Raw genomic sequence first — 17,821 nt, 5'->3', positions numbered from 1 at the left:
ACACATACTAACTCTTCCAGTAATACCTTAGTACCAATCTGCTTTTTATAAAATGATTTGAAAGGAATGAAGTGTGATTAGATGCAATCACCTTTCTTTTCATAAATATAAAAAACAGAGTGATTGCATCAAATATGGCAATATCCCTCACAGATTACAAGTTATTTTCTTCTCTGCAGAGATCATTCATTCATTTTTTTCTTCCTTTAACCCCTAATATTGTTTCATCTAATTTTAATCTGAAAATAGACACAAAATAAAGGAAACTCGGGTGTAGTGTAGAAATTTATTGGAAACCTTAAAGGACATATATTATTAAATATATACAGATATTTTTCATAGTGACGGTTGAAATAACCTCCAAAGTTTTAAATAAATTTATACTTTTTTCAAATCCGATAATTGTTGAAATAAAATATTCCCTCTCCTCTTCTATCCACCGTTATCGACTCTTAAACTTCTCTTCTCCTTCATTGCAAACCAGATATTCATGGAGGACTGTTTCATTTTCACTCCGATTAAACAAACGGAGCACAAAAGTCGTATAACAAAGGAGGTTCCGACAATGTCAGAGAAGTTTTCTAATCAAGAAGATTCTCCATTCCCAAAAGTTATCAGAATATCAATGACCGATCCCTATGCAACTGATTCTTCAGAAGATGAAGATGACTACATTTTTGAACGGTGGCATGTAAAGAAGTATACTAATGAAATTWACATACAACCTTCAAGCAAACCTAGAATGATGCCTGTCAATGCCAATATGACGAAAACCAGAAACAGGCCATGTGCTGCAGATTCGAAGGAGAGAACTATCAAAAAGAAGAAAACTCCAGAGGATAATGTTAGAAAGTTCAGAGGAGTACGGAAAAGACGTTGGGGAAGATGGGCAGCGGAGATTAAGGATCCGATTACACGCCAACGGCTGTGGTTGGGAACATATGATACGCCGGAGGAAGCTGCCATGGTATATGATAATCCTGCCATCAAACTCCATGGTGCTGCTGCTATTACAAATTTTGTTTTGCCAACGGCTATAGAAAAACCACCCCCAACGAATACTACATCAATGTCCAACCATGATCCCAAACAAATGTCACTGAAGCTTCCACTTGCAAATGCACCACCTTCGGATTATCAATCTTTTGATTCAATACAACTTGATGATGAAGTTGCATTCTTTGATGATTTTGTATAACTCCTATGGCTCCTGGATTTATTTCTGAGACTGGATGTGGATCTCCCTCAACTTTAAAAATAGATTACTACTTCGAAGATATTTCAGACAGTACTTTAGAATTATGGTTTTCCTAAAATGGCTGAAACTTAGTTTAGTTAGTTGTTGGAGTTGTTTAATTAAGTACTATTGTATTATTTTCTTAATATCGTATGAATGCCTATGTTTGATTAACATTTTGTCGTCTGCCTGATTAGTTCTATTCTATTCTTCAGACAGTTGTATTTTTACAAAATATATATACGTCACAAAATGAGTTGAACCATATACAGAGTTTAAGTCTAAAGGCAGTTATTCGCGTACTCACGTAAATGTCATAAATGCTGAAGAGAAATCTAAATTGTAGTTGTGGAATATGACTGGAGATTTGTGATGAGTTGTATGTTTGATGTAACTTCTACCTTTGCCATACAACTCTGAATCTACCCATGGCATCATATATCCAGATTTTCGTGTACATAAGCCAAAAGTCTGGAGATAGCGACTTCAGATTTAGTGACAAATATACATATCACAGAAGTTTCCTCTGTCCTGAACATGTTCAAGCGGTTAGAACTCTGAATTTCCATTTTAGAGAATAAGTTAAGATGCGTTCTCTGATTCGTAAGGAATGCTACCGTGTAAGACTGGAATACAATTATGCACTTACATAAAGACACATTCGTCCAGACTTGTATATCCAGACTTACTACATTAGATACAATAGACTGACACTTTGTTAGCTATAGAACAAATCAGAGTTGTTTTTAGATATGTCAAACATCAATTAAGCGACAAAAAAAGGAGAATAAACGTGTAAAGGTAGAAATGCCACTTAAATAGATCCATTTGAACCGTAAGTGAACCTCTGTGTGTGGAGTGTAGCTCTGCGTACAACACTCAAATGTTTTTAGGCCTTTTCATTAGCTCTGGTCCAACAATCTGGTACATAACTCTGAAAAACGAACGTGCAAACAAAAACTGATAAGCAGTTTCTTCATTTACGTTGTATTTAGACCATTAACTTACGGTTGCCACAACTGCCTCGTCTGGGTAATGATTTGCTTCTTATGAGATTATTGTTATCACAGACAATTTCAATTTCCTACTACATTCAAAAAAGGCATTATGTAACACAATTGTCTAACCGAATCCATTTTCTCATGGTTGTTCATTCTAATATTGTATCATGTACTAACTTCATGTAATGCTTTCTTGTTGAAAAATTAATTTGCTTGCAGATCTTTTAAAAAAGAAATTCCATGGATTCTAGAGAAAGGAGAAAATTTAGAAAGACGGTTTTGAATAGAAGTATACAATCAGTGAGATCTACATCATCAAATGTTGAAGGTAACTAATTGAAAAGCATTTTGAATTTTATATTCATTGAGACAAATATTACCTGCTCAGGAATTTTGTGGAAGTCACTTTTTGAAATTACTCCTTTATTGTAACTTTTTACAGATGATATCTCAAATTATGGTGGGCAATTACAATCTTCATCTGGGAGGAATAATATTCCCTACCCTGATGAGAATATGGATCCAAACAAATGTCTACAGTTTCAACATACAAACTTGCCACATTCTTCTTCAGATATGACTATCACAAATCCATTATCTGATAGTCCTAATGGTATGTGTAACTTCTTGTACACCTTATTTTTAAAGGAATGCTCCAAACAAATTTTCAAAACTAACAAATGTCTTACATTACTTAAATTTGTATATTTTAAACAACAAGTGTTCATGTAAACAAACGCTACTGGTTATGTTCTACCGCCAGTTCATCCATCCCTTTATCGACAACAGATCAAGCTTCTTCTATGGTTCGGTTATCACTAGGGCATCATAGATTACAAGGAACGAATATAAATGTAGCTGATATAAAAATCGTTGATATTACATCAGATAAAGAAGCGGACCATCTAGTAACGATTATAGACAAAATTGAAGGAATATCTGAAGGTAATTATTGAATACTCAAATGTTTAATACTTCTAATTACTTATTACATTCAAATTTATTAAACAGATTACTCGGATCACGGTGATCAAAGTGTTATTTGTGAATGTTGTGATGCAAAACTATGGAAAGATGAAGCTCTTCGAAGGAAAAAATACAGGACGAAAACAAGTTACTCCCTTTGTTGTCTTTATGGCAAAGTTCAACTTCCAAAAGAGAAAGAGATGGATTCTTCTTACTTAAATCTGTTTCGTTGTGTGGACTCAAAAAGCAAATACTTTATGAAGAACATTCGTCGTTATAATTCAATGTTCTCATTTACATCAATGGGTGGCAAAATTGATACTTCCATTAATAGTGGAAATGCACCACACATATACAGGCTTAATGGTCAAAACTAYCATAGGATGGGTAGTCTTCTACCAGCAGATGAAAGAAAACCGAAGTTCTCTCAACTGTACATATATGATACTGAAAATGAAGTTGCAAATAGACACAGTTCATTTAGGTATGCATTCATCCTTATTAAAATTTTTATTAATAGATTTACTTCAATTATAGTGTATGGTTATATTAATGGTCACTTTGATTTTATGTTTGTTACTGAAAAATAAGAAGCTTCTGCATCAAATTCTGATTCCCTTGATATTGAGATTATTCAATACTTAAAGGACATACTAGATGCAAAAAATGTGTTACTGAAGTCTTATAGAATTGCAAGAGATTGTTTTGAATGCTACCCGGATGTCAAGGTAAAGTTACGATTGATTGGAAAAAGAGAAAAGGATGGTAGAACATATAACCTTCCAACAGCTTCAGAAGTTGCAGCTTTAATTGTTGGAGATGATGGTGGTACAATTGAAAAAAGAGATATCATTGTACAACATCAGACAAGTTATTTACAATCAATAAGTGAATTACATCCTTCTTATCTTCCTCTTCAATACCCGTTGTTATTTCCATATGAAGAAGATGGTTACAGAGTTGATATTCCTCATAGAGAGATAACATTTTCAAGCAAACGTAAAAGAACAACTGTAACAATGAGGGAGTTCTTCGCCTTCAAACTTCAAGATAGAAGAAATATGTTTTTATTACTTCTAAATGCAAGGAGGCTTCTACAACAATTTATTGTTGATGGATACACAATGATTGAAACTGAGAGATTACATTATATACGTAATCAGCAGAAACTCCTAAGGTGCGAGACATATGATTCTCTATGCAATGTACAAGAAGAAGAAGAGTGTGATCTTTCAAACATTGGACAACGTGTTATACTACCTTCTTCTTTCACCGGTGGAGCTCGGTACATGATGCAAAATTATTTGGATGCAATGTCCCTTTGTAAATGGTATGGATATTCTGACTTGTTTCTAACCATGACTTGCAATCCAAAATGGCCAGAAGTTAGAAGATTTATTAAGGACACATGCCAAAATCCAGACGACAGGCCTGACATGCTTTGTCGTTTATTTAAGATCAAGCTTGATGCACTTATTAAGGAATTAAAAGAGAATGAGTTATTTGGAAAAATTCAAGCAGGTATGTTCAATTTATGATAACAGTATGAACATATTTCTTTATACTTTTAGACTTATCTTTATTAATTTAAATTGTAACTTTTTTGTAGTTGTTTATACGATTGAATTTCAAAAGCAAGGCTTGCCTCACAGTCATATCTGTCTGTTTATGCATCGAGATTTCAAGCTACCGACTGTTGAACAGATTTATTCTATCATCTCAGCTGAAATCCCAGACAAAAACAGTGATCCAGAGTTGTACTTACTTGTAAAAGAGTTCATGATGCACGGACCATGTGGTAAAGAAAACATTAATTGTCCATGCATGGTTGAAAGAAAGTGTTCAAAAAAATATCCAAACAAATTTTCTAAACACACTTTAATTGATGTTAATGGTTATCCTGTATACCGCAGACGAGTGGATGGACGTTTTATTGAGAAATCAGGTGTTAAACTACACAACAGAAATGTCGTTCCATATAATATATATCTGTTGAAAAGATATCAAGCCCACATCAATGTTGAGTGGTGCAATCAGGCATCTTCAATCAAGTATCTGTTCAAATACATCAAAAAGGGTCCAGATAGAGCTACTGTTGCAATTGTAGAAAACAGTGATGATGCGGTCACTGTCAATGCTGCTGATGAGATAAAACAGTATTATGATTGTAGATACCTTTCTGCATGTGAAGCTTCATGGCGTATTTTTGGATATGATGTTCATTATAGGACTCCTTCTGTTTTAAGACTTTCTTTTCATCTTCCGGGACAACAACAAGTAGTGTTTGGTGTTGAAGATAATATTGATAATGTACTAAACAGACCATCTGTGGCGTCCTCAATGTTCATATCTTGGATGCATTGTAATAAAATTTATCAAGAGGCATGAGAACTCAGTTACGTTGAATTTCCTATAAAGTTTGTGTGGAAATTGGATGAACGATGTTGGGATCGAAGGAAAAAAGGGTTCTCAATTGGACGGATTCATTCAGTTTCTCCTACTGTAGGAGAAGGGTATTACTTACGAATTTTGTTGAATAAAGTCAAAGGTCCTAAATCATTTGAAGATATTCGTACAGTTAATGGAAAAACATTTCCAACTTTCAGAGATGCATGTTATGCACTTGGGCTTTTAGACGATGACAAGGAATATATTGAAGCCATTGAAGAAGCAAATTTAACTGCATCTGGTTTTTATCTCCGCTTCTTATTTGCAACCATGCTGCTATCAAACAGTTTATCTAGACCTGAATTTGTTTGGGAAAAAACATGRCAATACTTAGCAGATGGGATTCTGTACAATCAACAAATTGCTTTACAGTCAGCAGGTATGTTAATTCTATATCTTAAGCATAGACTTACACAACTATTATCAAAAACTATGATTGTTATTGAATTGTGTCTACTTTTAATTTCATGTACGAACTATGTTCATTTATATTATCTTCAACAGATTTATCTCTTAATGAAGAGCAAGTGAAGAATCTAACTTTGTTCGAAATTGAAAAGATTCTGCTTCGTAACAATTCGACGTTGAAAAACTTCAGCACATTGCCTTATCCTGATAATGATTTGCTTGAATCCTCAAACAACTGTTTAATTGCAGAAGAACTGGATTATAATCATTATAATTTAGGAGATGAGTTTCACATCCTTGTAACTGCTCTCTTACAGAGGAGCAAAGAGGTGTGTATGATGAAATCATGACTGCAGTTGCAGATAAAAAAGGCGGTGTATTTTTTGTTTATGGACATGGAGGAACAGGCAAAACATTCCTATGAAGACCTTGGTTGCATCAATAAGATCTAAAGGACAGATTGTTTTAAATGTTGCTTCCAGTGGTATTGCATCTTTGCTTCTTACCGGTGGCAGAACAGCACACTCTCGTTTTCACATCCTGCTCATTCTGAATGAAGATTCTCTTTGCCAGATAGTAATATTGCAGGCTTAATAAAGAAAACTACTTTTATAATTTGGGATGAGGCAGCAATGGTTCATAAACATGCATTTGAAGCATTAGATAGAAGTATGAATGATATTTTCAATGCTCAACGCAGTGGTGACTCAGAAATGATTTTTGGGGATAAGGTAATTGTTTTTGTAGGCGATTTTAGACAGATTCTGCCAGTTATTCCCAATGCAGGTAGACAAGACATTGTAAATGCATCATTAAGTTCATCTTACATTTGGGAAAAATGCAAAGTCCTAAAGTTGACTAGAAACATGAGGCTAACTGCAAACAGTGAAACTTCAGAAATTGAACAAACAAGGGATTTTGCAAAATGGATTTTGGACTTAGGAGAAGGAAAAGTTGTAGGTGATAATGATGGTGAAGCAGTTATTGAGATACCTCATGATCTTCTCATTACCGATTGCATTGATCCTATATCTGCACTAATTGAGTTTGTCTATCCCTCAATTCTTGAAAACATCAACAACTCAACTTATTTTCAAGAACGAGCAATACTTGCCCCAAAAAATGAAGTAGTTCAAGAAATAAATGAATGCTTGCTGTCATTGTTTCCAGGAGAAGAAAATGAGTACTTAAGTTCGGATACATTATGTGAATCGAAGAAGCTTCATGATGACTTCGATAAAACTTTGTATCTCTTGATGTTTTAAATGGTCTTAAATTATCAGGAATACCAAATCATAAGATTCTACTAAAAGTTGGTGTCCCTATCATGTTACTGAGGAATATCGATCAAAAATCTGGATTATGTAATGGTACTAGACTGCGTGTGTTGACATTGTCAGGAAGCAATATTGGAAGTCGTACATTCATTCCAAGAATGTCCTTAACACCTACTACCATTCAAATTTCAAAGAAGACAGTTTCCAATTGATGTATGTTTTGCCATGACCATTAATAAGAGCCAAGGACAATCATTATCAAAAGTTGGTTTATTTCTATGACAACCGGTCTTCACGCATGGTCAGTTATATGTTGCTTTATCCAGAGTCAAAAGCAAGAAAGGTTTGAAAGTACTAATTATGAATAACGAGGGCATTGTTGACAGTAAAACAACCAATGTTGTATACAAAGAAGTGTTTAGTAATATATGATACATTGTTCTTATTTTATTAATGATTTATATATTTAACTTATATTTATTCAATTTATATTGTATTATAAATGTTGTTTTGCAAGTTCATCTTATCAGTTCATATTATTATTAATTCCTAAGAGACTTATTTTTCATTTAGAGTCTGCATTACAATTATTCGATCATAAAGAATCTGCATGTGCAATGTAGATTATCTCAGTCGGACTCTGCCCTTCATACGGAGCTTTACAAAGGGACTGCATATACTACATACAGTCTCTGGCCAAACTTCAGCAATTCATACAGAGTTCTGGAGACGTAGTGCAGAAACCACGCAGGACCTCTATGCATTATTTCGTGGTTCATGCAAGGCTACACAGCAGCTCTGCATCTACTATGCAGAAGTTATGTGCACGGAAAATTTTTACAAATTTGAAGCATTGGCTAGTTTTATCAATTAACTCTTCAAAAGAACTTCACACTTATAACCAGATTGGTCGTCTTGATTTACAAATCTTGCAACGCAGAATATTCTYCGTCGTAGACTCTGGAGTATTTCTTAGACCTTCTGTTTGMCAAGCCTCATTTCATCATTTATACAGAGCTTAACAGAGCCTCTACATTTAGCTTTGCGGTTAATGTGAACCAGACAACGTGTTCCATGCAGAGCTGGACAAAGGTTTTGTACGTAAGTCTTGAAAAAAAACTCTGTCTCATCATATAATGCGTCGATGATCTATCTCTTGCTCTGACCACGACCTTCAGACTTGAACTTGTAAATAGTTTCAGTTTTCATCTTTCCAAACTTTTTTTCGCTTGTATCCTTCAACCCTGCCTTCGTCTTTCATGCAGAGTATCATAGAGGTTATGTACTTCTCTTGAGTAACGGTTCTCTCTCACCATGTACTACCCATAACCTAAAATGCCCTATGCTTGTCTTATACATAGGTATACAAACAATCTGCTTGTACTACGCAACAGTGCGTACTGAATCTACATTGTTGGTCTCCATTTAAAAGTTTTTCTGATCATCGAAGCAAAAACCGTTCTTTTTATATGTAACATTTAATTTTCGAGTAAGAGCATTTTTATATAAAAAAATTAATCGCAATTGTACCTTTCTTTAAATTTATATATAAAAAACATATTACTTCAGCTTAATTTTTATTAGTAACCCGTGTAATACACGAGTCTGAACCTAGTAGTGTATATATATATATATATATATATATATATATTAAAGGAAAAACCAAGCGTCTTGAGGTGATATCATGATGAATGAGTATTGAGGTGTTGTGAATTGTGGTTGAGTTTGGAATATCCCACATTGATGAGAGGTTAAAATATTGAAAAAAGAATATGTGTATAAGAAAGAAGATTGAGATCAATTATGTCAACTCATGAGGTTGAATTTGAAATATTCCACATTGGTGAGAGATTGAAATATTGGAATAAAGAGATGTATAAAAAAGAAGGATAAAATTAATTGTGTCAACTCATGAGGCTTGAGTCATAGGGTTATCTTACTTAGATGACCGTATTTTTACAAAACCAAATCTTATTATATAAAAATAAAAATAACTTATGTTTACACACACACACACACACACATATATATATATATATAGAGAGAGAGAGAGAGAGGAGGGATCAAATGAAAATCGCTCTCATTTGTGTAAATCATACAAACCAATCTCATCCATCCATTTCTTGATCAATGGTCAAGATTAGATTAGTTTATATTAGAAAATAAAATAAATAAATAAAAGTTCATTTTTTAATTGAAAAAAAGACAAAAGTGTAAAACATCAAATATCATTAACCGATGCAACAAGATCATGTATATCCTAATATTAATGAAACAAAATCATTGTTTTAAAAACTATATATATCATCTTATACTTCCAAAGATTCTATGAAAATTTTTTAGAATAATCTTGAAAATTAAACAAGTTCATCCATGAACGTGTTCATTAAAAATCATTATTTTAATGAATGAAATGGTTTCATCGTTTCCTCAATACACAAATCAACGTATTTCTAGAGGAGTCATCTGTCATTTTCATGTTTTTCAGAATCAATCTTACTATGAAATGGTTTCACCGTTTGCCAATTACACACCATGTTCTTAACAATAACATATCAACCATTTACAATAACCATTACATGAACTTATTTCACAATTATAACCGTTAAAAGTATTGCATCCATCATACCATACAAATTCATAACCATTAAGTGAATAAGATCACCCGAAAAAAAAAATGAAACGATTTCATCAGCAGTTGTTGCTAAGGAAACAAGATTATCCAAGAACATATTTTGTATCCTAGTAAATTATGCAACAATTTCATCGATAATTTTTTTTTTCTGAACACGTTTCATTTAGTTACTGCATCCACCATACCATACAAATTCATAACCATTAAGTGAATAAAATCACAAAAAAAAAAAAAACAATTGGATGAAACAATTTCATCAACAATTGTTGACAAGAAAACAAGATTATCTAAAGAAATTACATTATGCAACAAGTTCATCCATAAAAGTTTCATTAAACAACTTTATACATAAAGTCATAAACGTGTTCATAAAACAATCTAAATATGTTTCATTAAATTGTTTTCCTTTTTCCAATTAAATTACTGCCATTTTTCTAACGGAACATATTTTCGTATCCACGTAAATTATACAACAATTTCATCGATAAAGCTTTTGATATATGAACACGTTTCATTAAATTACTGCATCTACCATACCATAGAAATTCATAACAATTAAGTGAACAAGATAACCAAATAAAATATGAAACAATTTCATCAAACAATTTCTGATTCTAAATTTCAATTTCTTTAATTCGTATAATCTTGAAACTAAATTAAACATATTTAAATTTTAAAAAACTAAATTAAGAAAACCAATTAAATCCTACCATATTTAACATAACCACTTATTATGTTTCTAAAATTAATAAATTATAATACCTTCCATTATTAATAAAAAAAACAACTTAAATGACAATTAGGCCTTTATTGATTAAAATTAATTAAAACAAGAAATTTTCCTATTGGTGAAAATTGGTTTTTGCATGGTTTTTAAGAATTGAGCGATTTTCAACGTAACTCGTCTCTCTCTCTCTCTCTCTCTATATATATATATATATATATATATATATAAGAAGGGTACTCGCACAATGCAGTGAGATAAATCTTCATTTTAATGTTTATTTTTTATTATCTGTCTCAATACGATTTTATGTGGTTTTGATAAAACGATAATGTTTTTATTTTTGAATTAAATATAAATTTGAAGATAGCAACAAAAATCGATATTAATATTAAATTAACTATTTAATAGTTCGCTTTTTTGGTGTAACTTCTTTAATTTCAATTTTTTATTATAATTTAATTTAGGTCTAATAACAAAGTAATATATTTTTGGTTTAATAATATAATTTTTATTAAAGATAATAAATAAACATTTAATTAGAAACTTAATGATTATCTTAATTATATTTTAGATTTTCTATATTTAAAATAGATGTTTATCATGTATTTGATTATGTTTATATGCAGTTACTTACACGAATTTAAAAATGAAACTTTAAGAAGTTGTACTTACGCAAAATCATTTGTAATCTTGAATCTTAAGTAATATGCATCAATAAAACAATACTTAATGCATAAAAAATGGTTTTTAAGAGTTTTTTGTCAAATGCTCTATAATATAGTATACATAACATAATAATCAACCGATCTCTTGCTTTCTTAAAAACATAAAATAAAATAAAAAACGACGAATAACATGTTGATTCAAACTCTCTGAGTGATTTGATAATGATCTTTTACTATACTTAGCGAAAAATATTTAGTTATATTTTTTTCAGTTTCAGTGATCATCACTGAGTCTATTCAGTGATCGTTGAACATGTATTGTAAATTTCTATAAATGACAAATATTCTTCAAGAAGACAAAACTCACACCAAATGAACCTTCTGCAATATCGAACATATAGTTGAAGATGGAGATAACAGTTCGTGATTTGAAGCGAATTTAGTGATAACGAGCATGTCTCCATCAAGTGAATTCAAACACAAAATTTCACAACAATGACATCTTGCCAAACCTCCCCGATTCATTAGAGACAACTTCAGTATCTAGAAAAATCGGATTCTCTATTCTTGGAAGGTGTGGATCCTTACATCCCATACTATATTGACAATGGACCTTATGTTTCATTTGCAATATCTCCAGCAGTCTCTGTCACTACTACGATTGCCACCATTCCTGAAAGGCAAATTTCAAAGCTCCCTCATCAATGGAGTGATGAGGACAAGCAGAAAATGGCTCTAGATACTAAAGCAAGATATGTCACAGCAATGTCTCTTCCAGATAAGGTTTATCACTATGTGATGAAGCTTAGGACCTCAAAATCTATGTGGGACACTTTCTATGTTCAATATGAAGGTACATCTGACGTAAAAGAGTATAGGAAGATAAACTTGGTGAGACAATATATAAGTTTTATTTGTGGAAAAACTAAATCTTTGTTTGAAGTGCACCAGCGTTTTAAATGTCTTTTTATTGACTTCATGACAGTTGAAAGAGAATATTCCAACTCTAAGATGTTGAAAAAATTTCTAGAATGTTTGCCAGAATCATGGGATAGCTAGACCATGTGTCTCAAGATGTCTAAAGGCATGTCTACTCTCTCTCTCTCTCTCTTAGCACTTTCATGGGATTTTGCTCAATCATGAGCAATCTCGCCAACTGAAAAAGAATCTCATCAGAGATTCAAAGGAGTTAAAAAGGTCTTCTGTAGCTTTACTCTCTGCAGCTCCTTCAACGACCACTTCATCTCCTTTTATCACTGAGTTAGATCCATCTAACTCTGAGGACTTAAAAGATGCTGACTTTTCAGAGTTTAATGAGTCGTTGTCCCTTCTTACTAATTCTTTTAGAAGATTTGCTAGAAAAAGTAACTTTTCTAGATCTCCTTCTCTAACAATCGGTAACAAGCCAAAATCAACCCTAGTTGATAAGGCTTCGGTGATTTGCTTCAACTATGAACGCAAAGGACACTTTGTGAGTGAATGCAGGTCAAAGAGAGCTACGAAGCCATCTTCCACCTCATCCTCCTTCAAATTAAAAGATGAAAAATATATAAAGCTGAGGGAGAAGTACAAGAAGATGAAGAACCACCAGTGTAAGGGAAAGGGACTTATTGCTGAAAAACATGATTGCGCTGATTCATCTGATGAATCATCCTCAGATGAGGAAGACACGGCCTACCTCTGTCTCATGGACAAAGATGTCAAAGGTGAACAATATGAGAAGTTACCCTGAAATGATCCCTCAACTTTTACTCAGGTATTTAATCTGAATGATCCTTCTATCTCTAGTTTCTGATAGTTTCTCTGCATTGGATACGCTAACTATGGACCTTTACAACTTAATGGAAGGACAAAAACTGAAAACCTAAATCTTGATTTACAAGATCAATTAGAAAAGTTCCATTCTAAGATCAAAGAGCTCACTAAGATTGAAGAAATCTTAAAGATCAAGTCATTTAAAACCAAGAAATCAACATCGAACATAAGCAGGCTATTACTGAGCGTGAGTAAGCTATTGCTGAACCCAAAGCTGAAAAGGCTACCATTGAAGGATGGTGTAAAGCCTCTATTAAGGCTAATGAGATTATTAATACTAAGATAATCGCCAAGATTGAGAGTGGTCTAGGATATTCCCAAGACCAGGAAGACCATGTTAGTGATAAGTCCATGCTAAAATTCGGAACCTTTGGTTCATCACTAGAACTTTCTGAGTACTTGTAGATGAGATGGAGAGAGGCTCTGGTTGAACTAGAGAGTTTTCATCGACCTCTGTTGGTTTGAAAGGATTTTTTCTTCATCTATTACATCAGGACCCTTACTAGTACTACATTCATAAACCATATTGTTGAACTCTTGTTTTGAAAATGTGGATTTCCCACTTATTTTGGCTCTTTTGAAAGATGAGGTTTGTTTAGAAGCAAAGTCAAGTTTTTGAACACATCTCAGATTAAAAGTGGATTCAAGAGTGGTTTCTTGTTTCCTATGAAGGAATCATGTTCATTGAACTTTAGACCTTGGGTGTCCGTCTGACTATTAAGTTTTTCATAAACATTTTGTGTGTCCTTTGTATTTCTTTATCAGAAGTTCATTGGATTGAAGCTTTTGATGAAGAATATCTCTTTCCTTTTGAAAGAAATCTTTTAGAGCCACAGATCTTAGTCTTTTAGCCTCGGAGTCTTTCAATTCCTTTACCTTTGTTTTTAGATCCTTAGTGATCTTCTTGTTCAGATCCATAAGTTTTTTTTTCTTTTGATCTTTTAAGAGATTCAATTCTTGTTTTCTCTCTCTCTATCTCAGCTTTTTCTTTGGTAAGAAGATTAATTTCTCTTTTGTAGAAACTAGCTTCTTTTTCTGCTTTTATTCTTTCAAACTTTTCAAAGTTTAATTTTTCTTTTAGTTTTTGAAAATCTTCTGAAAGTTTTAAAACACTTAACTTTAGCTATGATGGAGCAGAGTTGGTTTCATCACGGGAAGAATTGTGTATCTAGTCATTGGAGTTGAAAATGAATTCATCTTCTGAGGACTTCGCCATGAGACATACAACTGATTTGTTATCTTCTTCATCAGATGAAGAGTCAGATGCCAGGTTTTCCTTTTCTGCCATTAAGCTTATATTTCTGGGATTACTTATAGTTATTCTTTTAGTAATCTGTATCTCTGACCTGTCTTCCTCTGCAATCCTTTGAAAAATGGGCAAATTTCCCGCATCGATAATATCTTAGGCTATCTTTCCTTCTGTCTCCTTCTTCTCTTATTTCTTCTCTTTTGTCTTCTCTTGTCTCATCTCTTCTATCTTCTCTTCTTTCATCCCTCCAATGAAACTTTACTATCTTTTGCTTATGGTTGGGCTGAAATCTCTCCCTTCTGAAGTCTCTTCTATTGTCCTTTTCACAAGGCCTCTTGACGAACTTTTCTGGAACTGTTTCTTTATGAGAGCAAGATATTTTTCAAAGGCCTTGAGATCATCGTTTGAATTGAGCTATCCTCTTCAGATTCTGATTCTATGATTAAGGCCTTTTTGCCTTTCTTCTTGTGGTGCTCTTTAGAGGAACCTCTAGAAGTTTATTTTTCATCAGAGACTAAGGCCAGAGGTCCTCCTATGGATACCTTTCTCTTCATGATATCTTGCTTTTGAGCAGCAAGTGTTCCATAGAGGTCAGGGAGTGACCAACTATCCAAATCTTGGCTTGTTTGTAGAGACATGAACAATTGTGTTCGTTCATCAACGAGACTTTTGAGAAATAGAACGTTGTTTTCTTCTTTCGTTCTTGCATTGTCATTTCTACGACATTGGTTTATTAACATATTAAACCAATCATACGTCTTCTGGATTGGTTCGTCTGGAAGTGCCTTGAAATTGGTGTATTCATTCAGACACTAGGCCTTTTGTTCTTCTTGGTCTTGGCCCCTCCTTCTAGTTGGCTTGCCAACTCATCCCATATTTCCTTTGCGGTGCTGCATGCATCTAGAGATTGAAAAATCTCATTTGGGATTTTCATGATGAGCAATCTCTTGGCCTTTCTGTCCACTTCCACTTTTTTTAATGTCTTCATCATTTCATGACTTCTCATCCTTTTTGACAAGGTAAGATGGAACTTCATTGTTGGTGGCGGTTGAAGGTACTCTAGGAATTAGAGTCTAGGTATATATGGGCCATTCAAGACAGATCTATAGAGGTTTATGTCTATCCCTTCGAAGAAGTTTATCATCTGAATCTTTCATTGGAGATATTCCTCACATTGAATAGTTGAGGGTTTAGTGAGAGATCCAATGCTATAAACAAAGTTCTAGTTGGCCACTGAAGATGAATTTGGAGAAATTTTAGAAGAACTTGTGTATGAAGAGAAAAGAAAAAAAATTGAGAAAATCTTGAATGCTCAGATTCAAATTGATCATTTTATTGGAAAATTAATTAATTGGCTCTAATACCAAATGTTGATCTTAGATTTCTCAATTAACAATAAGATTTAAGTAGAAAAACTTAAATCTATCTTTTAGATGAAGAAAGTTATGAACAGCTTGACTGATATTCAACAACGTATAAAGCTTTATTCAAATAATTCTCTATAATAACGATGATGAGAAGGTCAACCAGATTACAAGACATATGAATGTTATTTATACTAGCAATATAGTCTAGAGATAACAATCTAATATAGAATATCTATGAGATAAACAAGAAAAATATATCTATGAGATAAACAAGGAAAATATATATTGAAAAACTTTAAAGCATTTTTCATTTTTCCTTTTTAATTTTAGATTTCATGCTTAATTTTCCTTTTTAATTTCAGATTTCATGCTTAATTTTCCTTTTTCCTTTTTCATTTTCATACTTTATTTTCTTTTTTATTTTTTCTTTGAAAATAGAGAATCTGTTAAAGTTGAATGTAATTACTTTTAGAGGTTTTAACTTTTATTTCTCCACTTATAGAAAACCATGCTCTTACAATTCCTCCGGGACGGCAAATAACAACAAAGACATCTTGCTTTATATAAAAAGAGGAAACATGAATTACCAATCCTCACTTGTTTTGACCATCATTAGCAATCAAGTATTTTGTGCGTAACATATTGTCTGCTTTATTCTTTTAAAGAGGAAAATAGAAGCTTGAATACCTGGATATAATTAACATTTATCTTTTTACATTTTTTTTACGTTTTTACTTATCTTTTCTCTGGTTGGGTGGATGCAAGGTTACTTATGAGCATCTCCATCATATTCTTTCCACGGAAACAGCCATTTATGGCAAGATGTAACATCCATCTTCCTAATACACTTAATTATGTGTTGAAAATATCAACTTTTCGGGTATGGTTTTGAGCATTAGGTTCAAACAATGGAATTTTTTTTATTGGAGCTTGTAGGTTATTTCGTTTCGGACGCATAGGCGAAAACTTCATCGAAAACGGAGTCCCGAGCAAAAAGTTATGCAAAAAAAAATTTAGTGTTTAGGGGTCAAAACGGGTACCCAGCCGGGTCTACCCGACCCAACTCGGGATTTAAGTCGCAAATCATCAAATCAGCCCATTTTCAACCCTGTTTTCCCTCAAAATCTGTCTTGGTGTTCTAAGGTGCGATTACACACACTTGGGAGTTAATCTATCCTTAAATCAAGTGTTTATCAAGATTATTGGAGGATTTATAGAGAAATCAAAGGTAAAACTCATATTTATCCTTATTTGATGACATGCATAGAGTTTGAGTCCTTGCATGTGATGATTTACAGATGAAATCATGAAATTATGTTAGGATTAAGTGTTATTATTTGTTAATATGTGAAATCCAAGGATGGATTGTAAGATTTCTTGAATTTGTGATGTTAGCTCAAGAACAAGTGTTGACTTTTAGGAGTCAATTTGAGACTCAATGAAATTAGTAGAAATTGATGTTTTAATCATGGTCTATCATATATTTTTGTGGAATTTGGTAAAAATAAGTGAAACTATGAATTTGGAACTTATTGGGCTAGTATTGGTAATGTTTTGGAGGAAAATGGGTGTTTTGAGCTTTTATTAGGACGATTTCAGCCCTGTTTTTTTTTGGAAAATCATAGAAAATTCGAAACTAGGAATAAATAGGCCTTAGAAAGGTAAGAGAAAGGGCTACAAATTGTCTTGAGATCTGAATTGGTGATTTTGAGTTTTAAAAGGGTAAAACAGCTCTGCAAGTTGAGTATTTTAATTGAAATCCAAAGTAGAGTACCTTAATCGAAATAAGGCTTGAGTGAGTTCTTGTTGTGCTTCACTAATGAGACTTTGAATATATCTTCCAGGGATTGTTTGAGCTTGTATGGAAATCGTGGAGGTGGTTTTCCAACTTTGATTTGGAAATGGGATTCGACCACTCGGTTTGACATTCGGCTTAATTCAACCGAATTCTATTGTGAGTTTACTTGGATATATGCCTATTATGTGCTCTATAGGTGCATGTGTTACCCATATTGTATTCATAATT

The 17,821-nt window shown here is 32.9% G+C and overlaps 3 protein-coding genes across 3 annotated transcripts; all 3 read left to right on the top strand.

The window, feature by feature from the left end:
* Nucleotides 1-565: 565 nt before the first annotated feature.
* LOC112526386 (ethylene-responsive transcription factor CRF4-like) lies at nucleotides 566-1,198 on the top strand. Its single transcript, XM_025136674.1, has one exon. It carries the CDS (start codon nucleotides 566-568, stop codon nucleotides 1,196-1,198), a length of 633 nt encoding a protein of 210 aa, XP_024992442.1.
* A 5-nt stretch (nucleotides 1,199-1,203) lies between these two features.
* LOC112526385 lies at nucleotides 1,204-6,617 on the top strand. Its single transcript, XM_025136673.1, has 10 exons — nucleotides 1,204-1,288; nucleotides 2,681-2,851; nucleotides 3,127-3,183; nucleotides 3,250-3,678; nucleotides 3,799-4,725; nucleotides 4,814-4,961; nucleotides 5,118-5,514; nucleotides 5,623-6,031; nucleotides 6,157-6,389; nucleotides 6,543-6,617. Exons 1-10 carry the CDS (start codon nucleotides 1,204-1,206, stop codon nucleotides 6,615-6,617), a joined length of 2,931 nt encoding a protein of 976 aa, XP_024992441.1.
* A 75-nt stretch (nucleotides 6,618-6,692) lies between these two features.
* Nucleotides 6,693-7,325, top strand: LOC112526384. The gene has a single exon (XM_025136672.1). It carries the CDS (start codon nucleotides 6,693-6,695, stop codon nucleotides 7,323-7,325), a length of 633 nt encoding a protein of 210 aa, XP_024992440.1.
* The last annotated feature ends 10,496 nt before the right edge of the window (nucleotides 7,326-17,821 follow it).

This window comes from Cynara cardunculus (assembly GCF_001531365.2).
Source record: "Cynara cardunculus var. scolymus isolate 2C chromosome LG 14, CcrdV1, whole genome shotgun sequence".
In the NCBI taxonomy this organism is placed as follows: domain Eukaryota; kingdom Viridiplantae; phylum Streptophyta; class Magnoliopsida; order Asterales; family Asteraceae; genus Cynara; species Cynara cardunculus.
Note: the sequence above shows the minus strand (reverse complement) of the source record. Positions and strands in the feature narration are given on the sequence as shown.